The sequence below is a fragment of the Cavia porcellus genome, unplaced genomic scaffold (genome assembly GCF_034190915.1).
Source record: "Cavia porcellus strain 051 isolate PalLab524CR breed Dunkin Hartley unplaced genomic scaffold, mCavPor4.1 scaffold_31, whole genome shotgun sequence".
Lineage (NCBI taxonomy): Eukaryota > Metazoa > Chordata > Mammalia > Rodentia > Caviidae > Cavia > Cavia porcellus.
The window spans coordinates 2,237,318-2,260,815 of NW_026947514.1; the positions used below are offsets into that span (position 1 = coordinate 2,237,318).

The window sequence follows — 23,498 nt, forward strand, 5'->3', positions numbered from 1 at the left end:
TGCAAGGCTCCGTTTCCCACACCCCAGGTTTCCCACATCCCAGCCAAGGTGTGTGGTTTCAGTTCTGTTTCTTTTTACAGCAGGCGTCCTGGTAGGGGGGCGCTGCAGCAGTTCTGTCTAGGTCTCCTGAGTGACTAGGGTGGGGGGGAGTGGCTCTTCACAGCTTGGGTCTCTAGAGAAGTGACTGCTGGAGTCTCATGCCCAGTCTCAGCTTGCTTCCATACATTCTGGATATAAACCCACTACCACAGCTGGATGCAGTGGCACACGTCCATGATCCTGATACTTGGGAGGCTGAGGCAGAAAGACTGCTGCCAATTCAGGCCTGACTGAGGCTAGAGTTCAAGGCCAGCCTGAGTTATACTGCAAGACCCTGGCTCAAAAAAAAAAAAAAAAGTCCTTTTGCATATATCATTTGTAAATATATGGAGCAAACATTTCTCCCATTCTGTGAGCTGCCTTTTTAGGCTGCTGCCAGTGACTTCTGAAGAACACATTTTCGAAATTTTCACAAAGCTCAAATTTTCTTACTGCTTGTAACTGTGATGTCATAGCTAAGAAACTGCTGCCGAATCCAGCGTGTCATACTTTCACACTTCTGTCTGTAGCGCAGGGTAGGCAGGGACAGACTCCACATGCAAGTGCCCGATTTTCCAGCGCTGTGGGAAGACCCGCCTGCCCGCCTACTCCCACTCCTCCCAGACGCCACTGGACCACACGTGGGTTTACTCTGGGGCTTCTCCCCACTCGTGGGGTCCACATGATTGTCTTCATTACCAGCCTCACACTGATTTTTAGTGAGTTTTAAATTTAGTATGTGTGAGATCTCAGGCTTTAGTCTTCCTCCAGGTTGTTTGGGATTTGGGATCCGTCATCCACTGAGACCCCACATGAATTTCAGGATGGGTTCTTCTGTTTTTGCACACACTTGTAGACGTTTTCACAGACCCCGTGCTGAGTGGATTCATCATGAGGAGCAGTGCACACATCTTAGCTGTCACGTCTGTGTCTCTGACAACACAGGGGCACCCATTCTTCACCTGTAACCTTTCATCTCCTTAGTTATACCTAAGTGTGTTATTCTTCTTGATGCTATTTTAAATGAAACTGTTTCCTTAATTTCAGATTGTCCACAGTGTTTAGAAATACAATTTTTGTTTTTTTGGTACCGGGGCTCAAATTTACAACCTGGAGCTTGCAAGGCAGGTGCTTACACTGCTGAGCTAAACCCCCGGCCACAACTTAGTTTTGAGTTGTCTTTGTGTGCTGCTACATAAGAATTTGTCAGTGCAAACAAAAATTCTGGGTGGAATATTCACAGTTTTCTCTATGTAAAATCGCATCACTGGACACGATGGTGCACTCTGGGGGCTGAAGCAGGACTTTCCAGCTTTCCCCCATGGAACATGGTGCACTCTGCAAGCTTTGCCTGGAGACACTCATCATGTTGGGGGAGAAGTCTTGTGAATCCTAGCTGGGTGCTGAACCCATCAAAGGCTAGCCGAGTGGCCGTGTGACCGACAGTGCAGCTGACTGTCCCTGTACCCAGGAGTAAATTCCATTCTGGTCACAGTGGAGAAGAAGCCTGTCCACCTGCGGCTGAGTGCAGTCACCAGGCTCCTGTTCAGAACTTTTGCGCCCGTGTTTGTAAGGTATACATTCCTTGCAGTTTTCTTTTCTCTGGTGTGTTTGTCTCACTTTGTTATCAAAGTAATTCTGGCCTCCTGGGATGAGTCAGGAAGTGAGAAAGGGACCAAGAGATGGAGGAGGAAAGGAGAAGCGATGTGGGCAGAATGAAGACGCCATTTGTCAGCACCATGCAGCACACTCGTCCCAGCCCGACAGCCTCGTGCTGCTGCTGCTGCTGCTGCTGAGGAGCCTCTCTTCACCATGCTGAGGTCCCGTATGTGACACCTCATTTTCCCCTTGCTTTCAAGCCTCTCTCTGCCTCTGGCTCCTGAAAGCTTCATTAGAACATGCTTGGTGTGAGTTTCTTGTGGTTCAATCTAGTTGGCGTTCACTGAACTTGGGCGGCCGTATTTGTGCCTTTTGTCAAAGCCAGGAAATTCTGAATTGTTTCTGCCCCAAAAGCTCTTTGCCTACTGTGACTCCCACAGAGATGTGTCCACCTGACAGCCACAGGTCCCTGTGCTGGGTCTACTTCCCTTCACGTGTATTTCTGTCTTCCTCAGACCTGACCATTTCAGTTGTTCTGTTTTTTAGTTGTTCTTGCGTTCTGTCTCTTGCCTGCTCATACCTGCCTTTGAAGCCCTTGGTGAATTTTACATTTCAGTCTGTGCTTCCGATCTTCCTTCAGTTTCTCGGGAACCCTGAGGCTGCTGTCTTTAATCCCTGCAGCAGGTCCACCAGCTGGTCTGGTCTCTTCCAGGGCGTCTCTGCAGCTTCTCCCCACCCCAGCTGGGCCACAGCCCTGTTTCCTTGTGCCCAGGGGGCTCCCTGGCTAACATTAGATGGCTGAGTCCAACAAGGAGGCTCTTCAGGAAACCAGTTCCTTCCTCTCCAGAGCTCCCAGGCCTCCTGAGAACCTCAGTATTTCTGTCACTGAGTGGTCACAGCTGTCTCGGTGCTGAGGGTCAGCCTGGGGCATAAAATAAGGTTTTCTATAGGTTTTTTTCTGGGTTGACGCCTCTTCCTGGCCAGGCAGAGTTATCTCCCAATTTCCTCCTTACATGTAGCTACTTTTCAATGTTTTATTCTTTAATGTCCAGTTCCCAAAAAGGGAGAGAAAATCCAACCAAGTGGGAAAAAGCTGAGAGTTCTTTGAACACCCCAGAAGTCACCCCAGCTGGAGAGGCAGGGGCAAACGGCAGCAGCAATGGCTGGCCATATTTCTGCTGTGCCTATGTGACCAGAAGACTGACCAGACCTAAGACACCAGCTGTGGGAGGAAGCGGCTGCTGTCCATGGGCACAGGGCGGGTGACAAACTCAAACGGACTGCATTACCTACAGCTAGCATCTCAGCCTCCCTGAGGCCTCACGGGGCTCCAGGCCTGTCACCTCTGTAGGGTCTGCCTGGCAGCCGCTGCCCATGAGGGACAAGTGTTACCGGCTCCTTCCTCTTCAGGCCTGACATCCTCAAAATGACAAAAGCCTTAAGACTTCCTTTCTAATGAAAGAAATGATGATCAATTATGAATACACTGAGCCCTTAAAGAACTAAGAAGCATCACCAGGAAAGATGCTTCCTAAGTAACAATGAAGCACACCCTGCCCCACTGTGAGCCTGGAGTCAGAGGAGCCACTCCAGAGACTCGGCCTGCTCGGGTCTCCCACCTGCCTCCGCGTAGACCCTGCTGTCCACACTGCCTGGCTCTGCGTGACACAACTGACCACAACTTATAAACCGAGGGCAGACACGTTTCAGTTCTCATATCTACAACTGTATTAAATGCTCACACAAGTTTTGTATTCTGGCTTACAGAAAAGCACCTGCACAGGACAGACCTCTGGTCCATCTGAGCAATCACTCTGGATCCTGACGTCACTCATTCAGAAGAACTGCACAGCTGTTTGCACCTTGCTAGGATACTCTGTCACCTCTCATAAACCATCGTCACCTCTGATGTGGTCATTTAGGTGCTGCTACTGAGCAAACTGCCGCCACCACATTCCCTAAAGCAGATCACAGCCGCCTGTCCTGAGGGACGGAACTGCAGCCCTGAACCACACATGAAAGCTGCCTGCAGGATGGGCTCTCTTCCTCCTGGGGCCTAACGGCTTCCAGCGCTGGGCCAGGGTCACAGCACAGGTGATGAGATCTGATCTTAAGGACAGAAGGGAGCAGAGGGCTCCCTTGCCTAGCCCACGTTCTGTGGATGTCGTGGTCAGGTGCTCTTGACAGCCCTGCTCAGGACGGGGAGGAGCGGGCAGGTAGGGACCAGCTGGGGCTGCCACACTGGTTCTGGCCCAGACCAGCAAATCAGGCACAGAGTGGGCACAGTGGCAGGCAGGCCACAGCCAGGGAGTCCACAGAGACCACGTGAGAGGCAGCGGAGGCAGCAACAGCACAGAAGCTCTGCACTGGTGAGTGCTGGCTGGTGTCCGGTGCTTGCTGATGCCTGACCTTCAACCCTGGACCCCAACAGCCTGTGGGTCACCCTTGGTGTATACTGGTAGGCTGGGCTCAGAGAAGCTGAGGGGCTTGTCTACACTGCAAGGCTGCAAGAATTGAATTAGAACTCACATGGTTAGGACTCTGCTCTACGCTTCTCTCTTGAGTGAAGGCCCAGGGCTGTGACAGCCATTGTGTGGGGTTCAGGGAGTCCTTTGATGATGTGAGCTAGGACATGAGACCGACCAGACCATTAGCAAGATTCACTGGCGCTACAGGAAGGGGAAGAGGACATGGTCTTAACGTGAGTCCTAACGTGATGGCCCGAAACTGAGAAGACTATTTTCCCTGCAAAACTCTCATCAGATGCCACATGCCTGTCATCTCAGCACTTGGGAGGCTGAGGCAGGGCAATCAACTTGAGTTCAAGGCCAGCCCAGGCTACAAAGCAAGTTCAAGGCCAGCCTGGTGGCCAGGGGTATAGTTCAGTGGCATGGTACCTGCTTGGCAACACAAGGTTCCAAGTTCGATTCCCAGTTCCAAAAAATAAGGCCAGTCTGGACTACATAGCAAGACCTAGTCTCAAAAAACCAACCAACCAACCAGCAACCCCCTAAATGCTCTAATTCAGTATTCTCTTTCAAACTAGTATACAAATACAGATTTAAAAACATCAGCTAGGGCTGGGGATTTAGCTCAGCGGCCTGCAAGCAGGCAGTCGTGAGTTCAATCCCTGGTACCGATAAAAAGGAAAAAGACAAAAAAAAAAAAAAAAATCAGCTAGCCCATTTCAAGGACTGCTGTGGTTTAAAGTAAGGAGCAGCAGATGAGGGTTCAACAGTGTGAGGCGTCTCCTGACAGCTTCACGGCTCTGACAGGAGGGTCACCCGTCTGCTGTCGGGAGTGGTGTCTCAGCTCCCCGAGGAAGAGGAGCAGGATGCAGTCACAAGTCCAAGGACAGAGCAAGATAACACTGTCACGGTTCAGGTAGGCGGGCCACAGGGGGACTCCATTACCCGGCAGGGGCAGCATGAGCAGACTGCTTCCTGGAGTCTAGCGGCTGGACATGAAGGCCTCCCAGGATGATATCGCAGGGCTGTATAGTGTGTGAGTGTGGCCACCTGCAGTGGACATGACCGCCGGACACGCACAGACACACACCTGCACCCTGGCCGGCCCACACAGGACCTCAAGCCGCATCTGCAAGGTCCCTGCACCCACTTCTGGCTGAGTAGCTGCCAGGAGGCCATGTGTGGGCTGGGCTGCCTGTCCCCTTGCCAGTGCTGAGCTGTGCCCTGAGCCCTGAACACAGCTTCACCAGCACAACTTTGCTGGCAAAGGTACCCAGAGGGCCGATCTCGCCCTCCTGACACCGACACACAGTTGGCAGCCCAGGAGGCCGTCTCATCCCCAAGCATAGAGACAGAAGCTCAGTCCAAGGCCAGCATGCTCAGAGCATGGCCTGTCCACCACTCAATGTAATGACCCACGTTCACCCAGGAGGGTCCTGCTGTGAGTCACCGTCAGCCCAGCTTTCCATTCAGAGCTTGCCATACCAAGACCCTATTTCAGAGGTGGATCAGCTGGGCTGGAACTCGTGATCCTCCAGGCTTAGCGCCCCAGAATGCTGGGATTACAGGTGTGTGCCACCCTGCCAGGCTTCTGCTCCTTTCTCCAGTATTCTGGGAGGCTGAGGCAGGACAAGCTCAAATTCAAGACCAGCCTGAACTACATATCGAGATTCTGTCTCAAAAAAACAAAACAAAACAGAAAGACAGCTCTGCCCATCTCCGACCTCCTTTACTGTGTGTTTAATTCTGCTTTCCTCATCTTCCATGTCCTAGGGGTCAGGCATTGCTGTTTTCCTGGTAGCAACATAAACTTCCTCAAATAGCAAGCCAGTAGCCAAAACTTCAAGGAAAAAAAAAAAAACTTTTGCTTCAAAGGTGCCAGGAATCTCATTCTGAACCAACACCTCGTACTAGACTGGCATTTGGCAGACTTTGAGGCTCCCTGGAGGACAGCTCCACCTGTACACTCCAGACAAATCACATCAGGAAGAAGTGCTCTTTGTGGGCAGGGCCTGGGAACCATGAGGGCAGACGGAGCTTTCTTTATGAGGTCCTGCGGCCGGGCAAGGTCAGGCTCAGGCCAGCACTGCAGCACACCACTGGGCAGAGACCCAGTCAGAATATATCCCTGGCTCACCGCTTTCCTTCTTACCCCCAGAGAACACCTGATTCATGTGGGAGACCCCATTCTGCCCTGCCCGCCCAAGGGTGACGGCAAGCCACCTGCTCTTCTGGAATCGGCAAAGTGCAGCAGGTCACTGCTAGGGGAACTGTGAGGCCTGGTCTGCAGCTGGCAGGGTCTCCTACAGCAGAGGGCCCAGCAGGCCTCAGCTGCAGTGGCTGGGTAGTTCCCTTCTCTCTCTTCCTCCACACTGAGCCGCATCCACCATTCTACACCTTTAAAGGGAAGACCAAGTAGCCCTATGAAGTGAGGAAGGGATACGGTTTCATTCTCCCCCTATATTCACACCCAGCTGTGCTACGCCATTTATTGGCCAAGATATTAGGGTACAGGCTGAGCGTCCCTACTCCAAAAACCCAAAGGCCAACATGATGCTCAAGAAGTATGGGATTTCAGACAAGCTGGGTGAGCTTGCAATGCCACCTATGTAGGAGGCTGAAGCAGGAGGACTGCAAGGTCTGGGCAAGACTAAATAACTGACTGAGACCTTGTCTCAAAATTTTAAATAAACGAAAGTAAAGGTCGAGGGCCACAGCTCAGTAGGATACTTGCATAGCATGAGCAGAGCCCTGGCTTTAGGTCCCAATAGCCTAACCCCAAAAGTACGTTTTAGTGAGTCACTGGTAAAAATATTTGAAAGCTGAATTCCAGGACCGGTGAGATGAAGCACGGAACGTGTGGACATCAGTGGGCTCTGCATGGTGGCACTGCCGCATGGCGGTGTGTAGCTGTCACAGCAGCTCAGCCGGCCAGACCTGAGAGGCACTCACTAGGGACTAGGCAAGCCCACGGCAGATGTATCTTTGGCTGGCACGGTGAAAAGATTCATTTGGCATCACTGGTTTTTTTTTGCAACAGGGTCTTGCTGCATAGCCCAGCCTGACCTTAAATTCAAAGCAACCCTCCTGCCCAGCCTCTCAGATGTCGGGGTTACAGGCATGCACCACCACACCTTGTTGCATCACTTTTTTTGGTAGCAAGAATCAAATTCATGACCTCATGCTTGCCAGGCAGGTGCTGCGCCACTGAGCTATATCCCCAGCCCTTGCTATATCACTTTTAAAAACACACGGGGTTTCAGCAATCCCCAGGTAGGAACCTTTCCCAGAGAACCTAAGATATCACACTACAGCAACACACGCATACCAATGTCTACAGCAGCACAGTTTGTAACAGGTAAATCCTGGAAGCAGCCTGCATACCCGTGGCCAGACGGCTGAATAGAAAGGATGTGGCATCTGTACCATAGAATACTACTCGGCTGTAAAGAACGGCAGATTTGAGACATTGGTGGGAAAAATGGGTACACCTGGAAAATGTACTGTGGCATGAAATACACCAGACACACAAGCTGAAGTGCCGTACGTGGCTGCTCATTTGAGTGAGGCAACGCAGAAACAAAGAAAATGATAAAAGATGAACAGAAAGGGACAGGGGAGCGGATCTCTCGGGTGGTCCAAGGGAACGAGGGCGAGGTGGGAGGAGGAGGGGAAGGGGAGACAGGAAAAATAAAGATGGGCCGTGTGCAGGGACCTAATAGCTCTGGTGGATGTAAACACTGTGGGCTGTAATACGAGCTAAGAGCTGTGGTGTGAACCAGGAAGCATGTCCCAGGACCATTGTGGGCTACAGGAACCGCAAGCAGGTACAAATGAAATTTTTAAAAATTCTAAAACTGTACTAGTTAGGTAGGCAAGGCGTTATGCACCAGGGGGATGCTATGGGCCCATAGGTGTAAGACCAGCCTGGGGAATACAAGCCCCATCTAAGAATGAAACCCCTGGGGGCTGGGGGTTTAGCTCAGCGGCATAAGCGCCTGCCTTGCAAGCAGGTAGTCGTGAGTTCGATCCCCGGTACCGATAAAAAGGAAAAAGACAAAAAAAAAAAGAACGAAACCCCTGGGTGTGACCCAAGGAAACCCTGTGGCCCTCTGAAGCAGGACTCTCCTGAGTGCTGCAGGCTCGACCTCTCCTCCCTCCGCCAGGAGTCCTCTGCCTGAAGTGGGTGCCATGGCGAGCAGCCCTCAGAGGACCCAGTGCCCAGTCCAACCACAGCCACCCACTGGTACCGCTTGGCCTTCTGCTGCCACTCTGTGCCTTGAGCGGGGCAGACTCTGCACACTCATGCACAGCACCGCGGCTCCGCCCTGTAGTCAGGATGACCACGAGGAGAAATGCCCAGAGCGGCTCATGACATGAGGCAGCCGCAGCAGGACCATGGCGCCCAGCGCAGCTGCAGAGAGCAGCAAGGATAGCAGGGCCGTACGTCAGGCAGAGCTTGATGGGGACTGCAGCGAGGCGGTCTCCTCTGCACTGTCCTCTTCCCTTAGACGCACGGCTCGTCCCAGCACTCTGCATACCCCGCATTCCTGGCTCTCCCATTAGGCTGGAAGCTCTGGGCACCCGGGGCAACAGTGCACAGTCACAGGAGGACACAGCAGGGGGCGCAGCTGAGAAGTGGGTGTGAGGACCAGGGCTGGGGCCCGCTGTGGCATCCACCAGAGATGGATGGCCGGCCTGAAGGCAGAGCCAAGAAATATCAGCAACGGCTGAAGGCTAAAGAAAGAGATGTTGTACAGTTATTCATAACAGAAAACTAGGAACTTAGCCTGGGGATGTGGGAGCGCACACCTGTCGCCCCAGCACCAGGGAGGCTGAGGCAGAAAGACCTCTGTAAGTTCAAGGTCAGCCTGGAATGCGTAGCAAGACTCTGTCTCAAAACAAAACAAAAAGCCCCCAGGTCAAGTTATCTCCTGGATTATGTTTTCCACTCATGTCTCGCCCCTGCATTTCACAAGTTTATCATATTTTTGTCCTTGTTATCGGCTCCCTGCCACATTTTCTCCATGCTTTTGGCAGCAGGCAGGAAGAATGTCTTATGCTTCCATCTGCCCTCTCCCACTACCTTCTGTGGGGAGAAAGGCTTCCAAAGGAGAACACGTACCACACTATATTTAGCACATAAAAAGCCTGCTTTTTTCTCCAGGAATGTAACTTTCTTTTAAAACTTGCTTCCAGCCACTCGATGCTTGGGTTCGAGGGTGAATTTTATCTTAACTCACCTGCCCATGTAATTGTACATTTGCCCAGAAGTAAACCGAAGATGCACCTTTGGCCATTCCGCAGACTGCGAGCTAGGTTTCCATTCCCTCCCTCCACAGGGTTCAGCGGGGCCCTGTCCTCCCAAAGGGAGCCTGCACAGGTGGCGCCTGCAGTGGGGACCTCACAGGTCTTCTCTGTGCCACTGTGCGTGTGCTACGCTGCTGGGGACAGAACCCAGGCCCTGTGCACACTAGACCAGCTCTCACCACATGCTCGGCCCTGGGTTCTTCATCTGTAAAGCGTGTGAATCATGCCCAGTGCCAGTTCCCAGATGAAGCCAACTGACAGTAAAAATGATAATTACAATGCAGGTGTTTCACTCCCCGTGGGATTGTGTCGCTGACACTTGGTGGTACAGGCTCAAACGACCGCTGTGTTACTGCATGCTTTGGTTTGTTTCACGGCCATTTCACTGTGTGGTTGGTTTTCCCCTTTTGTGTGGTACTGGAGACTGAGACCAGAACTGGACCACTGACCCCCAACCCCACCCGGCAAGAACCCCAGAGTGGCTCCTCGTGCCTGAGGGTGCACCAGCCAGGTCTCCTTTCCAGACCTGGGGAGCACAGAACCCTGGCTGGATGACAGGCTCCAAACTAGCTGCTGCCTTCGGGGCTGTGGTCTCTGAGGAGAACCTGGCATTCGTCAGACCCTCGGCCCTTCGGGGCATAGTGTTTTTCTCTAGCTATTGCAGACATTTCCCTTGCCTTTGTCAGATTGATTACATTGCTGAGCATGGATTTCTTTTATTTATACTGTTGGGGTTCACTGTTGGATTCATAAATCTTCCTTGTTAATTGAAGTATTTCATAGAGTTCAGCACTATTAAATTTATAACTAAAGCATAAAGATTAAGTAATGACCTGAAGTATCTGGGAAATGTGATCAGGCAAACCACAAAAATCTTTAAAAAAAGGAACAGCAACAGTTTTAATTTGGGGGGCTGAGGTGCACAATCTTACTATGTATTCCAGGCTTGGGGCAATCCTCCTGCCTCAGCCTCCCAAGGGCTGGGATTAGATATGCACCATCACATCTGGCAAGAAAAACTAACTTTAAAGCCAATTGACTATGCCTGCAATCCCATGTACTTGAGAGCCTGTAGTAGAAAGATGACACCTTCAAGGCCAGCCTAAGTTTAGTGATGCCCCCTCTCAAAATGAAGAATGAGGGGATGGGGATTTAGCTCAGCGGCATAAGCACCTGCCTTGCAAGCAGGCAGTCGTGAGTTCGATCCCTGGTACCGATAAAAAAAAAAAGGAAAAAGACAAAGAATGAAAAGGGATGAGGATATTCCCTGTGGCATAGCACTTGCCAAGCCCACTATAAGGCCCTGGAATTGGTCCCAGCACTACAAAAGGAAACAGAAGGAAAAGAAAGGAAATTTCAGAAACTCAAAACTTTAATTTAACAAATGTGGTCTAAAACACAGGTGTCTTGTGTTCTCAAGCAAAAGCCCTCTGTCCACAGGCAGAAGAGAGCCCCACAAGACCACAGGGCAGTGGCTGACGCAGCTTCCTCGGAGCCCGCTACAGGTGCCCGCTCGGTCACTGCACTACAGATCTGACCAAGCTTTGCTGCCAGCCACACAGACTGGACCCCAGCAGGAGTGGGGCCGGGGGCTCCAGCCTCAGTCGCCCCGTTCGAGGAGTGCCTGACCAGGCCACTGCAGATCCTCTCTGCGTACGAATTCCATGAGTCTTGCTAGAGATCACTCAAGTCAGTGAAGGCGCATGGAGAAACAAAGCACTTAGGAAACAAACAACTCTTCCGAAGGTTTCTAGCAGGTGTTAAACACTAAAATACTCTTTATAAATGATGTGAAATTTAAGGAGACAGGAACAAGAACTGAAATACATAGCGCTTTCTGTCACACGCACCTGGTGACAGCTGGTCACTGAGCACAGCCGAGATGGGACGTCAGGGACCTCCCGGGGAGCCCCCAGACTCACCTCGAAGTTGTACTTGCGCATGTGGCCCAGGTGGCGGCAGTACAAGTAGAGCATGCCAATGCTGCTGCCCACAGCGATATAGTCCCCGTTGGTGTCCAGCGCCGTGAGGTAGACCACCAGGGAGCGGAAGCCCTTCTGCACCTTGGCCGGGATGGCGTTGAGGAGATGGTACAGTGGGCAGAACTCGCGGAAGGTCACGGGGTTCGGCGTGGACGCCATGGCCATGGTTCCCACAAATGCTCTTCTGGCAGGAGAGGGGACGTGTGCTCGTCATTGAGAGACACCTGGGCTGCAGAAAAAGCATTGCAGTCCTTCAGTGCCCAGCTGTGCCAAGAGGCAACGCAAGAACACTGCCCTGCCCTGTGGGGCACTGCCGCCCACAATTCCAGCATTTGGGAGGCCGAGGCAGGAGGACTGCCTGCTCAGAGTTCAAGGCCAGCTTGAGCTCCATAGTGCATTCAAGGCCAGCCTATATGGTGAGACCCTGTCTTAAAACAACAACAACAACAACAACAAAAAGCACCTAATGTACTTTTCTTTAGCAAAACTGAGACTCTGGAAGGCTCAGAACTTTGTCCAAGGCTGCATGACTTAAGCGCAGAGGGCCACAGAGTGCGGAGTGCTGGTCCTGCCCAGACTGTAAACAGACACCTTCTGGAGAGCCAGCAGCTCAGGGACAGATCCCTACTTCGGGATCCTTGCATTACACAGGAGCTCTGCAAAGTGTGTGAGGCCATCAATACACACACAGAGGCTCCCAGGCGTCCGAGTGGGCACCGCGGGCCAGCACCAGCCACAAGGACGCCAGGCCCACAGACAGATGCAGAGTGGCAACAGTGACGGCCAACACTGCCCCTCAGCAGAGCTGCTCTTAGTACCCTGACTCAGCTTGGACCCCCTAAGGGAGGCTCCACTCAGCCCCCAAATCACACATGAGCTGGTCCCCAGCTGGACCATTCCCGTTCACCTTCACGTACAGCACAGATGGAAGTCGCAAAGGGTCTGTTGCCTACGGCACACCCACACGGTGATGCAAGAGCACTTACTTAACTTAAAACAGTATTTTCCTTTTACGACAACCATAACTGCTCATTATAGGAAATTTGTTAATACACATATAGTAAAGTACAAAGCTAGGCGTGGTGGTGCACACCAGTAATCCCAGCCCTCAGAGGCTGAGGGAGGGAGTCTCTGTGAGCACAAGACTAGCCTGGACCCTGTCTCAAAAAACAACAAAGAACAGTGCAAAATAGAGATCTTGCATAATCCACTTCACAGGTGTGCATCATATGTAGGCTGGGGTGCTAGGCTATGTATATAACAGCTACAGTTAGTTGGTAGTTAGTTGGTATATAAACAGCTATAGATATGCGTGTGTACACACACATACACAGAGCTTTTCACTTAATAAATCAAGAGTGTTTCTCATATCACAGGCATGGCGAATCTTCTAGAGTTCTCATTGATTCACAAAGAGGCCACTATGGCACCCACACCATAGGTTTGTCAGTACTGCCCTAAATCACGACTTTTTGTTTTGTCTTATTTTGAGACAGAGTCTTACTAAGTATTTCAGGCTGGCCTTGAACTCACAGCAATCCTCCTGCCTCAAACCCCCAGTGCTGGGATTACAAGAGTGCGCCAACACACCCAGTTTAGAACATGACTTTTAATCACTATAAAAAAAAAAAAATGAGGCCAGGCATGCTGGCTCACTCCTGTAATTCCAGCACTCAGGAGGGTAAGGCAAGAGGATTCCTGTGAGTCTGAGGCCAGGAGGTGCTATAAAGAGAGTTCAAGCCTGAACTATATAGTGAAACCTTGTCTCAAAGACAAAAAAAAAAAAGAGAAAGAGAAAAAGGAAAACCATCAAAGAACACATTTACAGATAAACTAAAATTTTCTCCACCAGAATCTTTTGTTTTTACCATCCTAAATACTACAGACACAGACCCAGGAGTATTCTTGGGGTGAACGCTAATAGATGAAAATGTGACTTGTTTAATGTCTTCCAAATGACCTTCCAGAGTGGTCACACTGATCAATGTCTCCCTCATGGTTGTGCCAAAAAGCTCCTGCCCAGCACCCAGGAGGAGTTGGGTACCTAGGAGGCTCCAGATGGGCCATCTGGGGGTCCCAGCGTTTAGGTGGGAGGCAGGCTCAAGTCACTTCCCAGTAAAACACGGCAATCCCAGCATGCAGGAGGCTGAGACAGGAGGACCAACCTGGGCTACATAGCAAGATCCTGCCTCAAAAAAACAATGGGCCACAGGGAGAGAAGGCTGGGGTGCTGCCTCCTGCCTTGGGCTGCACTTCTCTTAGCTAGTTCGCACATGAGCTCCTGGGCTCTGTTCCCCTACACTTGGTCCCAGCCCCACCACCATCAAGCTGGCCCTGTCCCCCGGGGAAAGCAGCACCATGACTGAATAATGACCTGGGCATGAAAAAGCCCCGGCTCCCAAAGGCAGTGTCACCTACACTATCTGTGGGACCTGGAGAAATTACTAATGGGTCTGGATCTCCATTTATCTGTCTGAAAAAAGATTAGTAAAACCCATATCGTAGGCATTTACACAGCGTAAATAGCTAAAGTCTAGAAAAACATATCCTTCTGGCAATTTTTTTTGTTTCATTTTTTTAAAAACAGGACTTTGCTAAATTGCCTGGATCAAGCTTCTGATCTGCCTGCCTCAACCTCCTAGAATTCAGGACCTTGCACTTGCCAGGCAGGTGCTTATGCCACTGAGCTAAATCCCTAGCCTTTTTTTTTTTTTTTTTTTTTTTTTTTTGTGGTCTTTTTGAGACAGAATCTCACTGTGCAGTTCAGGCTGGCCTTGAGCTCACTTTGCAACCCAGGCTGGTCTCCAACTCAAAACAACCCTCCTGCCTCAGCTTCCCAAATGCTGGGATTACAGAGGTGTATACCACGAAGCTCGGCTTCCTAGAATCTCTTTTGTTTGGCTGGTTTTTGATTTTTTTTTTTTTTTGAGACAGTCTTACTATGCAGTTCAGAGTAGCCTAAACTCCCAGTGATCTTCCTGCCTCAGTCTCACAGACCTCCAGACTACCAGGACTACGGCCTTTCATCACACTGGCAGCAAGTTTGCCTTCTGCAAGACTGTTTGGCCCATGCCGTCCACGCTGTAAGACAGACACAGCTCCCAAAGTCTTCCTTCCTCTCCATTCATCTACCAAGTCTGTTCCTCTTAGTCCCTAACACAGCGATGGCGAACCTTACAGGGATCCAGTGCCCAAACTGCAACTCTGAACCCACTTATTTATTGCAAAGTGCCAGCACTGCAATTAAACCTGGAGAATGAGGTTTTAGTTTAGGAAAAACTCATATGTTAACATCTTTTGTCTTAAAAGAAAAACAAATCACACGTGTGCCACAGGCTTGTCACCACTACCCTAACATGTCTCTCGTGTTCCCCATGGGCTCACACCACCATTGCTGAGGCCCAGATCTCTCCCAGGACCCTGATCCATCTGCCTCTTTCACTCTGTCCCTCTCATCTGTCGCCAGATTTCCTGCTAAGCCAGTGGACAGCAGCTAGCCACAGACCTTCACTTGGCCTCAACTGCCCCACCCAGTGGCAGCTCACCTCCCAGGCTCTCCAAACTCTGCTCTTGTTTCTGTCAGGCACTGGCTCAGGCCCCTTCCAACAGTTGGAGCAGCTCAGCCTGAGTAGCCAAGGAAGAATAAAGGCTTCTCAGCTCTCGGTGTGGACCGCGGCCAACACTGATCAGGCCTTGTTTCAGGTGGGGGCTTTGCAGCCCCAACTGGCACAAGGAAACAAGCACCAGGACGAGCAGCCAATCACCTCTGGCTTCTCCACCCTATACATAAAGCCACTAATTCAATCTCAAGGCCCCAGCTCCACCCCCACATCTAACCCTTATGTGTGAAGGTCCCAGGTGCAGGCCAGAGAGTTAAATTTCCAGTCCTCAATTCCAGGACATATCCAGCCACGGCAGAACTTTTTCTAATTGCCAGCTGGTAAGATTCCCGAGAAGCCAGCAGGAGTACTTAGCACTTTGCACCTCGGTTGTTATTTCCTCTTTCAAAATTCTCTTTTCTAGCTGGACCTGATGGCACACACCTGTAATTCCAGCACTCAGGAGACTGAGGCATGAGAATCAAAACTTTAAACCCAGCCTGGGCATCTTAGCAACTCAAGACAGACCCTGTTTCCTCAAACCAACCATGTCCAAAACTTCACCTGATTTGATGCTGCTCACTGACAGCTCCCTCATCCCCACACAGCAGAGACTCTGGAACTGCAGTCAGACTAGAAGGAGACTGGAGACCTGCTGAGAAATCGAGAACTGCCTGTGCCCAGTGGGTACACTATTCTGACTAGACTAGGTGTTTATCTGTGATGGCATGGGGGGCAGGTCTCAGCGTGTATCCTGCAAGGTCTGAATCCCTGGAGCTGTCTCTTTGGTACCACCATGATACTGCAACTTCAAGAGCGTAGGGAGCGAGTGTAGGGTTGGCCAATCACCCACTCAGATTAATAACTGTCCTGGAAAAAACAACAATAAAATACAATGTCCTGGGGCAGGCACCCAGCACCCTGGTGGAGAGTTTGTTGCTGCAAGAGGCCCTGAGTTCCAGTTCCTGGTATCACAAAACAGAAAACAAAACCTTGTCAAGTTCTACAGTAGTAACAATCAAATTTTGAATCAAAAGCGTTGAGCCAGGAATGGTATGGCGCATGGCTATACTTTCAGCATTTGGGAGGCTGAGGCAGGAGGATGGCCACAAGTTCTAGGCCAGCCTTGACACCTGAACTACATTGCAAGACCCTGCCTCAAAAAATACAACAAATAAAAATAGTAATAAAAAAACCCAAAAACCTGAAAAATCAAAAGAAAAACTTGAATCATTTGCAGTAAAATGAATGCACCTTTGAGACTATGTTAAATAAACTGGATACACAATCTTAAATACCATATGGTTTTTCTTACAGGAGAAACCCAAAATATAAACAAAGAGCAAAAGAGAAGATAACAGGAAGTTGTAAGACAAATCTTTCTCAATAGGGAAGGGGATGAAGAGACAGAGGGAACTGAGCAAGGTGGCATATGTCCGTAATCCCAGCACTCAGGAGGCTGAGGTAGGAGGGTCACAAAAAGCTCAAGGCCAGCCTGGGCTACAGTCTGCGTTCAAGACAGGCTGCATCGTGAGACCCTGTCTCAAAAAGACAGAAAGAGAGCGCAAGATGCAGAGAAAGAGGTAGGGAAGGAAAGGACATGAAACAGGGAAGATGTGCTCTGTACACAAGGCAGCTTCACACAGGGATGGAAACACACACACTACGCACTGCAAATGCGGAGGAAGAAAAAAACAAGCGGTGCGCGACAGGGGAGAGGCTTGCAGCTGAGACCAGGACTTAATGGCGACAAGGGACCCCAGTGGGTTCATTCCCAGATTATGCCACGCCTGGGAGCTGGGCTTGAAGAGCTCCCAGAACTCCCATGCTTGAATTTGCAAAGAGCCGGGGTGCGGGGAGGTCGTCACCCCAAGTGCGACTGACCACTCCAGTAGACCAGCCAAGACTGTGCCCAAGCTGGCGCCCCAGATTCTGCCAACAAGTGGGACAAACAAAACAGAATAAAATTCTGAGTCGGTGAGAAAGAGGAAGGACAAAGAGCAGGGAAGAGAAGAGGAAGGCGAGCAGGAGAAACTGAATAAGTCAAGAGACCAAGCAGGACACCCAAGGGAGGACGGCGACAGCCACCGCGGGCGACCCGTCCGTCCTAAGGACCGAGGCGCCTACGACTCCTCAGCACTGCCCGTCTCGCTCTCCAGCGGCCAGCAAGGCGCCCCCTCCGTCTTCCGAACCCGCGGAGAAGGGACGCCCCGTCTTTGATCCTTGCTCCCCATTCTGCCTCCCGAGCCTTGCAGTAGGCCGGGGGTCGCTTACTTGTCTACTTCAGAACACTTTCTGGACACCCACCGGGGTCAAGGCCTGCGCGGTCGGATGTAGGACCCGAGACCCGAAGGTCGGGACCGGGCGCAACGTCGCACGCTGGGGCCCGCGGGCAGGGAGGCGAGGGTGGGGTGGCGCAGGGCAGGGCGGGGCGGGGGCCGAGGGCCGCTGGGCATCTGGTGGACGGCTTCGTGCGGCGGGCGGCGGTGGGGGCGACGGAGACCCTGGCGCCGAGGCGAGGATAGAGTGGCCGGGGACGGAGAGGGACCGGGCGTCTGGGTACTCACCTCCCGCGCGGACCCTCAGCACTCGCCCGCCCCGGCGGCCGGGGGAGGCGAGGATGGACGCTGGGCCGCGGGGGCAGCCGGGAGCGCGTTCCCTGGCAACGGGCGGGGAGGGCCAGCGACAGCCGACTCCGCCGCGGGCTAGAGAGGCCGAGTCACAAGTACCGGCAGCCGGGGCGTGGCGGACGTGACGCAGAGCTTCCGGCTGCCGTGGGCGGGGCTTCAGGTCTCCTACCTAGGATCTCCGCGGACTGCATGGAAGGTGCGTGAGGAAGTTCGCTCTGCCGGGGCGCGTGGGTTGAGGATGTTACCGCCTCACCTGAGCGCTGGCGGGAAGATCGGGGCCCCGGGGTCGGTGCTATCCTGCCTTACCCAGTCCAGTTCACTGGCCCTGCACAGACTCTGCAGTCGAGCGAGGAGCTAGTTTGTGTGGTGTATGGTGTGTCAACAATGGGACACTCAAATTGTAATCTATTTTGAGACAGGGACTTGCAGAGTCACAGAATCGCCCACTCTGAGGTCGAATTTGCGATCCTTCTGCCTCAGCCTCTGAGTCCCATATATGTGTCACTATGCCGGACTTCAGATTGTGTATATCGTCGTTATGAATTAGCATAACAGAGCAGTTGGTGCTAAGCTTTGTATGTCCACCCCCTCCAGAACCTTTTCCCTGAATTTCCTCAGTCAGGAGGGCCCGCGAGAGATGCAAGCTGCCTCTCAGCGAGTGTCGCTTCTTGCTGAGCAGTGTTGCGAGCGCCTGAGGTGAATCGGCTCAGTGTTCCCATGCAGTAACTGCCATGCCTCGCTCTGCGTGTCACGGGACGACTCTGACTGCTCAGTCTCTCCCTGCTACCCTTGGAGCTTCTTGAAGCCAGAGCTGTTTCTGGTTCCTACATCCGTGCTGGGGTTGGGGTAAACAGAGGAAGAATCAGGTGTCATCCTCACCCTCAGAACCTCTACTGGGGAAGAGAGACCCCTGCAGGATTATAATGCAGGTAGTGAGAAACATCTTGCCATCTAACAAGTTTTATTGAGGGTCCTAGTGGGTGCAGAAGACATAAGAGGAAACAGGGCAGATAGTCCCTAACCTGGTGCAGCCTACAGCCCAGCAAGGGACAGAGACATTAAACTGGCAAATACGTGCTGGTGAATGTCATGGTAGCAGAAGTACACGGTATCTCAGGCCCCCAATACAGTGGGTCTAAACCCGACCAGAGATCCAGGGAGACTGTGACAGTGAGAACTGATCGAAAGGCCCAGAGGTTCATCTGAATTGGAGGTAGAGGGGCAGCAAGGTCCCGAAGGAGCTCCTGAGTCCCAGCCTGGCAGCAGCAGCCTGGTCCAGACCTCCACCCCATGAAGTTTCCATGTCACTGGGACCACAAAGTCTGTCATTTAAGGTCTCAGAGTGCCTGAGATGAGCTAGGTGTGATGGTTCATGCTTCTTGTCCCAGCACTTGGGAGGCTGATGCAGGAGGATCACCCTGAGTTTGACGCCAACCTGAGCTACATAGTAAGAACCTATCTCAATCAAAAACAGAAGAAAAAAAAATTTCCCAGGACTGGCCAGTAGATAGTGGGAATGCCAAGCACTCAGGGTTGAAGTGTCGTATAGGAAAGGGCAGCTTTTAGAAATGGTCAGAGTACTTAAAGTGAAAACTTAGGGAGTTGTTAAGCTGGAAAAGAATTCAGCTGTATCTGGTGGATTGTAAATATTCTTTTTAAAATGTTGCTGAGATTGCACAGGCCTGCAATCCCAGCACTCCTGAGGTTGAAGCAGGAGGATCACCATGAGTTTAAGGCCCGACCAGGCTACATATTGAGGTCCTGTCTCAAAAAAAAATTAGAACAAAAGTTAAAAATTGTGTTTGCCTGGCCTCCTAGTTTGTATGCAGCTAATGCAGCATTTCCTGCTCCCTGGTGAAAGTGCATTTGCCCTCTGGCTGTGATGGGTGTTCATAACAATCCTATTCCCCTTTACTCCCTATCAGCAAAGCCTCTTGGAGCTGTAGTACCCCAAAAGCCTGTCTTATCGGTCAGTGCAAGAAAAATTAAGGACAATGCAGCTGACTGGCACAATCTAATCCAGAAGTGGGAAGCCCTGAATGATGCAGGTTTTGCCACTGCAAACAGCATTGCCAACCTGAAAATCAGCTTACTGTAAGTCACGTGTGGCCCCATCTGTAGGGAAGGAATCCAGTGGCTTTCTGGCTTGAACTACTGGAGGAAGGGGGGTGGAAGCATCCTCTGGCCATGCCCCCTCCCCCCAGGGTGGAGCCTTCCCAAGGCCCTGCCTCTTAAAGGTCCCACCTTCTGGGCTTGGCAAAGGGCCGTGGCCTTCAGTTTGAAAACATTCCCGGAGCGGGAGCTTCCTGAGGAGCTGAGCTGCATCTTATTCATCATTGTACACCCAACACCAACTTTAGCCAAAGCTGCTAGGGGAGTAGGTTGAGCTGACTCACTGTAGTACAAGCTCTAGTACAAGGAGGTATGGCTCAGGGTTCAATCATGCTGGCACTTTAAGGCCCTGTGTTTAATCCACAGGGAGGCTGAGGCATGAGGATTGCCCTAAGTTCAAGGCCAGCCTTAACTACACAGTGAAACCTTGTCTCACAAAAACAGAAAAAAAAATCTGCTGTACCATAAAAACTGTTTTCACATGACCAGTGGACACATCTGTTGTATATGTAAATAATAGGTGAACTTGCACTGTAATGGCACAGAAGTGTTGATGCCAAATGCCTGGCACAGTTGCGTGGGTGTAGTTGAGTTTTCTAGGATTTGCCTTAAGGAAATGAACGGAGCTCGGAATATGGTCACTGTCCTCTGTACTGTCCAGGAGCAGAGACAAGGCAGAACCGGACAGCAGCAGCCCAGCTTCCGAGGACGATGAAGAAAAGACGCACCCCGACTATGACAAGGAGCTGGAGACACTGTGCGAGGAGCTGCAGGCCACCTTGGAGGGTCTGGTAAGGCCTAGAGACACCGGCTATCATGCTCACTGTCACCAGCTCCCACAAAGCTGCTGGAGTTTGCTTAACTGTCACACATTTAGCACCACAGTGACCCTTGCTTCCCCTGGTATCCCCCAGTGTTTCTTCCTCTCCGCACCCCACAAATATTTTTTCCCTTTTTTTGGGGGGGGGGAGTTAAAAGAGGGGCTCACTAGGCAGACCGGGCAGGCCTTGAACTCACAGTGATCTCCCTGCCTCAGCCTCCAACAGTGCTGAGATTACAAGCATGCACCAACGTGCATAGCCACCCCACAAATTGCTGTCCTGGGTGCTTACTCCATCTGCCCTGAGCATTGTCCAGGGTCACAGAGCAAAGGCTTAGAAGCTAAGCTGTGAGGCAGCTTGGAGGCTCAGGACAGTGGCTGGGCAGGCTCACTCCTCCTCAGCACCTGCAGCCATCCGGAGGCTGTGACCTGCGCCTGTCCGACCTTGCCCTGGACACCTGCTGTCTGCAGAGCTCAGGGCTTCTGGTTTGCAACTATTTAGCCTCAGCAGACATGGATTCCTTAGCTTTGAAATCTTAAACTTACTGAATCTCAGACAGACTTCAAATAGTACTGTTCCATTCAAATTGGTATCTTTTCAGACCAAAATACAGGTGAAAATGGAAAAGCTGTCTTCAACCACCAAGGGAATCTGTGAGCTAGAAAATTACTACTATGGGGAGGAGACCAGACGACCCCTGCTGTTCCATACCTGGCCCACAGCCCACTTCTGTAAGTAGCTGCTTGGGGCTGATATTCAGGAGGCCGGAGGGTAGAAGAGCATTACTGTCGTTTAGGGTGGGGACCCAGGAGGGGAGGTAGAGGCTGCTTAAATGCTTCTTCCTCTTCTGCCTGCGCCTCGTCCAGCAGGAGGCCAGCCTGGGCTGCATAGTGAGTTCAAGGCCAGCCTGGACGACAGAGGCCCTGTCACAAGCAAACAAACTAAAACACAAAAGGCCGAGCTGGGCGCAGTGCTGCATGGGAGGCCAGGGGTTCAGAGCCAGCCCGCCTGTCCTCCCATTCCAGATGAGGTTGCACACAAGCTCTCCCACATGTACAGCTGCGAGCTGCACCTGAAGCGCACGCTGGCTGCAGAGCTGGCCCACACCTCGGACCGAGACCTGATCCTGAGCTTCCTGTCCATGTGGCTGCACCAGCCCTATGTGGAGCGGGACAGTGGGCTGCTGCTGGAGAGCATGCTGCTGGAGACGGGCCACCGAACACTGTGACCTCCCCGAGCCCTCGCTCCTGCTCCGCCTGAGCCTCTGCCAGCCACGTGAGGTGGGACGCCGGCAGCTGCCTCGGGCACCCAACCCCACTGCAGCCTCATGTGTTGCCGCACCTGCTGGAAGCTGCTTCCCCAGGAACCTCTCTTGGGCAGAACTGCTCCTCGAAGGACAATGGCAGGGTCTCACTTGTGTCACTGTGGGTACATGTGGGAGAAACCAGGCCCTTCATGGGTTTGCTGTGTCCCTACCTGTATTTCAATCTTCATGAGAATATACTAGTTATGTAACTAAATAACATGTGACGTAAGGAGTTTGGTGTCGTAGAAATGGAAACCACCTCCCCACAATCCCATGGCATGCACGCTGAGGGGCAATGGCCTGTTAGGAGCACAGGTACCTTAGGGTTCACATTCTGGTTTTTTGTCTTTCTGAGAGAGGGTCAGGGCTGGGGATTTAGCTCAGTGGCTCAAGTGCTTGCCTGGTAAGCACAAAGTCATGAGTTCAATCCCCAGTACCAAAAAAATTGAGAACAGGGTCTCACTGTGCAGTTCAGGTTGGGCTTATGCTCACTTTGTAGGCCAGACTGGTCTCAAACTCACAGCAATCCTCCTGCCTCAGCCTCCCGAGCACTGGGATTATAGGCATGTACACCATGCCTGGCTCCCCTCGTTCACATTCTCCACAACACTGACACTGACACTGTGACCTCCCTGTGACACTAAATAAACACGATGTGAAGAGCTGAGGACAGAACCAGGGCCTTGAATGCTCTAAGCAAACACTCCCCACTGAACAACATCTTCGGCCCCTCTTAAGTGAGTTTTTGAGCCCTTTAGCTTTCTGACATTTCGCCATGAACATACTACTTAGCTACATTTATCAAGACCTTTCTTGGTGGTCCCAGGGGTCACACTCAGAGCCACTGTGCCGCGGAGTTCCATCTCCAGGCCTTTTTATTGTGAGTCAAGTCTCACTTGATTGCCCAGGCTGGCCTGGGGCATGGGAGCCTCCTGCCTCAGCCTCTGGAGTAGCGGTGATGTTAGGTGTGTACTACCATGCCTCAATCATCCAGATTGATTTAATTTACCAACTAAGGAGAACTCAATGGCTCTGCCCCTGCTCTGCCCTTTTACAGATGAGGAAACGCCAGGGCCAGGCCTGCAAGGCCCCAGGCTCTGTGCTGCTGATGGGCTGTCCTAGGGGCACTTCCTTTGGTACACCACAGGTGCAGCCTCAGTCCGTTTTCTTTCCTCCCCACTTCCTCCTATCAGCCCTGTGCTTGGAACAAAGGTCTCAAACCCAAATCCCAGTCCTCTACAGACATGCAGCCCAGCAGACCCACAGAGCAAAGGCCATGTTCGAATCACGGGAGCATGGCGCAGGCTATGTGCGCGAGTCTGCTGTTCCTCAGGAAAAGCAACCTGAGGGACTTCAGGCTGTGGGACAAAGGTAGCTCTGTGACACTGAAGCTAAGGGTCCAAAGAGCAAACGCTCCCAGAGAAATGAAGAATTTTGGGGCTCCAAAATAAAAGACTACAAGCCGGGTGTGGTGGTCCAGCACTTGGGAGGCTGAGGCAGGATTGCCCCAAGTTCCAGCTAGGGGCCAGTCTGAGGTACACAGGGAGCCCGTCTCAAAAAGTTTAAAAAGGTCTGGAGATGAATCTGTCCGAA

At 51.8% G+C, this 23,498-nt stretch overlaps 2 protein-coding genes across 7 annotated transcripts in view; one reads left to right on the top strand and one right to left on the bottom strand.

The window, feature by feature from the left end:
• Tecpr2 (tectonin beta-propeller repeat containing 2) overlaps positions 1–17,743 on the bottom strand; it is a 70,774-nt gene extending 53,031 nt beyond the window's left edge. For 3 of the 5 annotated variants that reach the window (XM_063240914.1, XM_063240911.1, XM_063240915.1), the window contains exons 1-2: positions 17,604–17,743; positions 11,378–11,666 (exon numbers count right to left, since the gene is read on the bottom strand). In XM_063240914.1, coding sequence (XP_063096984.1) covers positions 11,378–11,602 — 225 coding nt within the window. In that variant the 5' untranslated portion in view covers positions 11,603–11,666; positions 17,604–17,743. Of the gene's footprint in view, positions 1–11,377; positions 11,667–17,343; positions 17,575–17,603 lie in introns of those variants that run through there. The other 2 variants (XM_063240913.1, XM_063240912.1) reach the window with 2 other exon arrangements.
• Positions 17,744–17,748: 5 nt separating this feature from the next.
• Cinp (cyclin dependent kinase 2 interacting protein) lies at positions 17,749–22,122 on the top strand. Of its 2 annotated transcripts, none has more exons than XM_003463128.5 (5): positions 17,749–17,862; positions 19,592–19,760; positions 20,440–20,569; positions 21,201–21,330; positions 21,625–22,122. In XM_003463128.5, the coding sequence occupies exons 1-5, from the start codon at positions 17,856–17,858 to the stop codon at positions 21,825–21,827; spliced, it is 639 nt and encodes a 212-aa protein (XP_003463176.2). In that variant the 5' UTR covers positions 17,749–17,855; the 3' UTR covers positions 21,828–22,122. The 2 variants fall into 2 exon arrangements, with proteins under 2 accessions (XP_003463176.2, XP_063096988.1); XM_063240918.1 differs by having other exon boundaries at positions 17,771–17,862; positions 21,466–22,122.
• Positions 22,123–23,498: the final 1,376 nt, after the last annotated feature.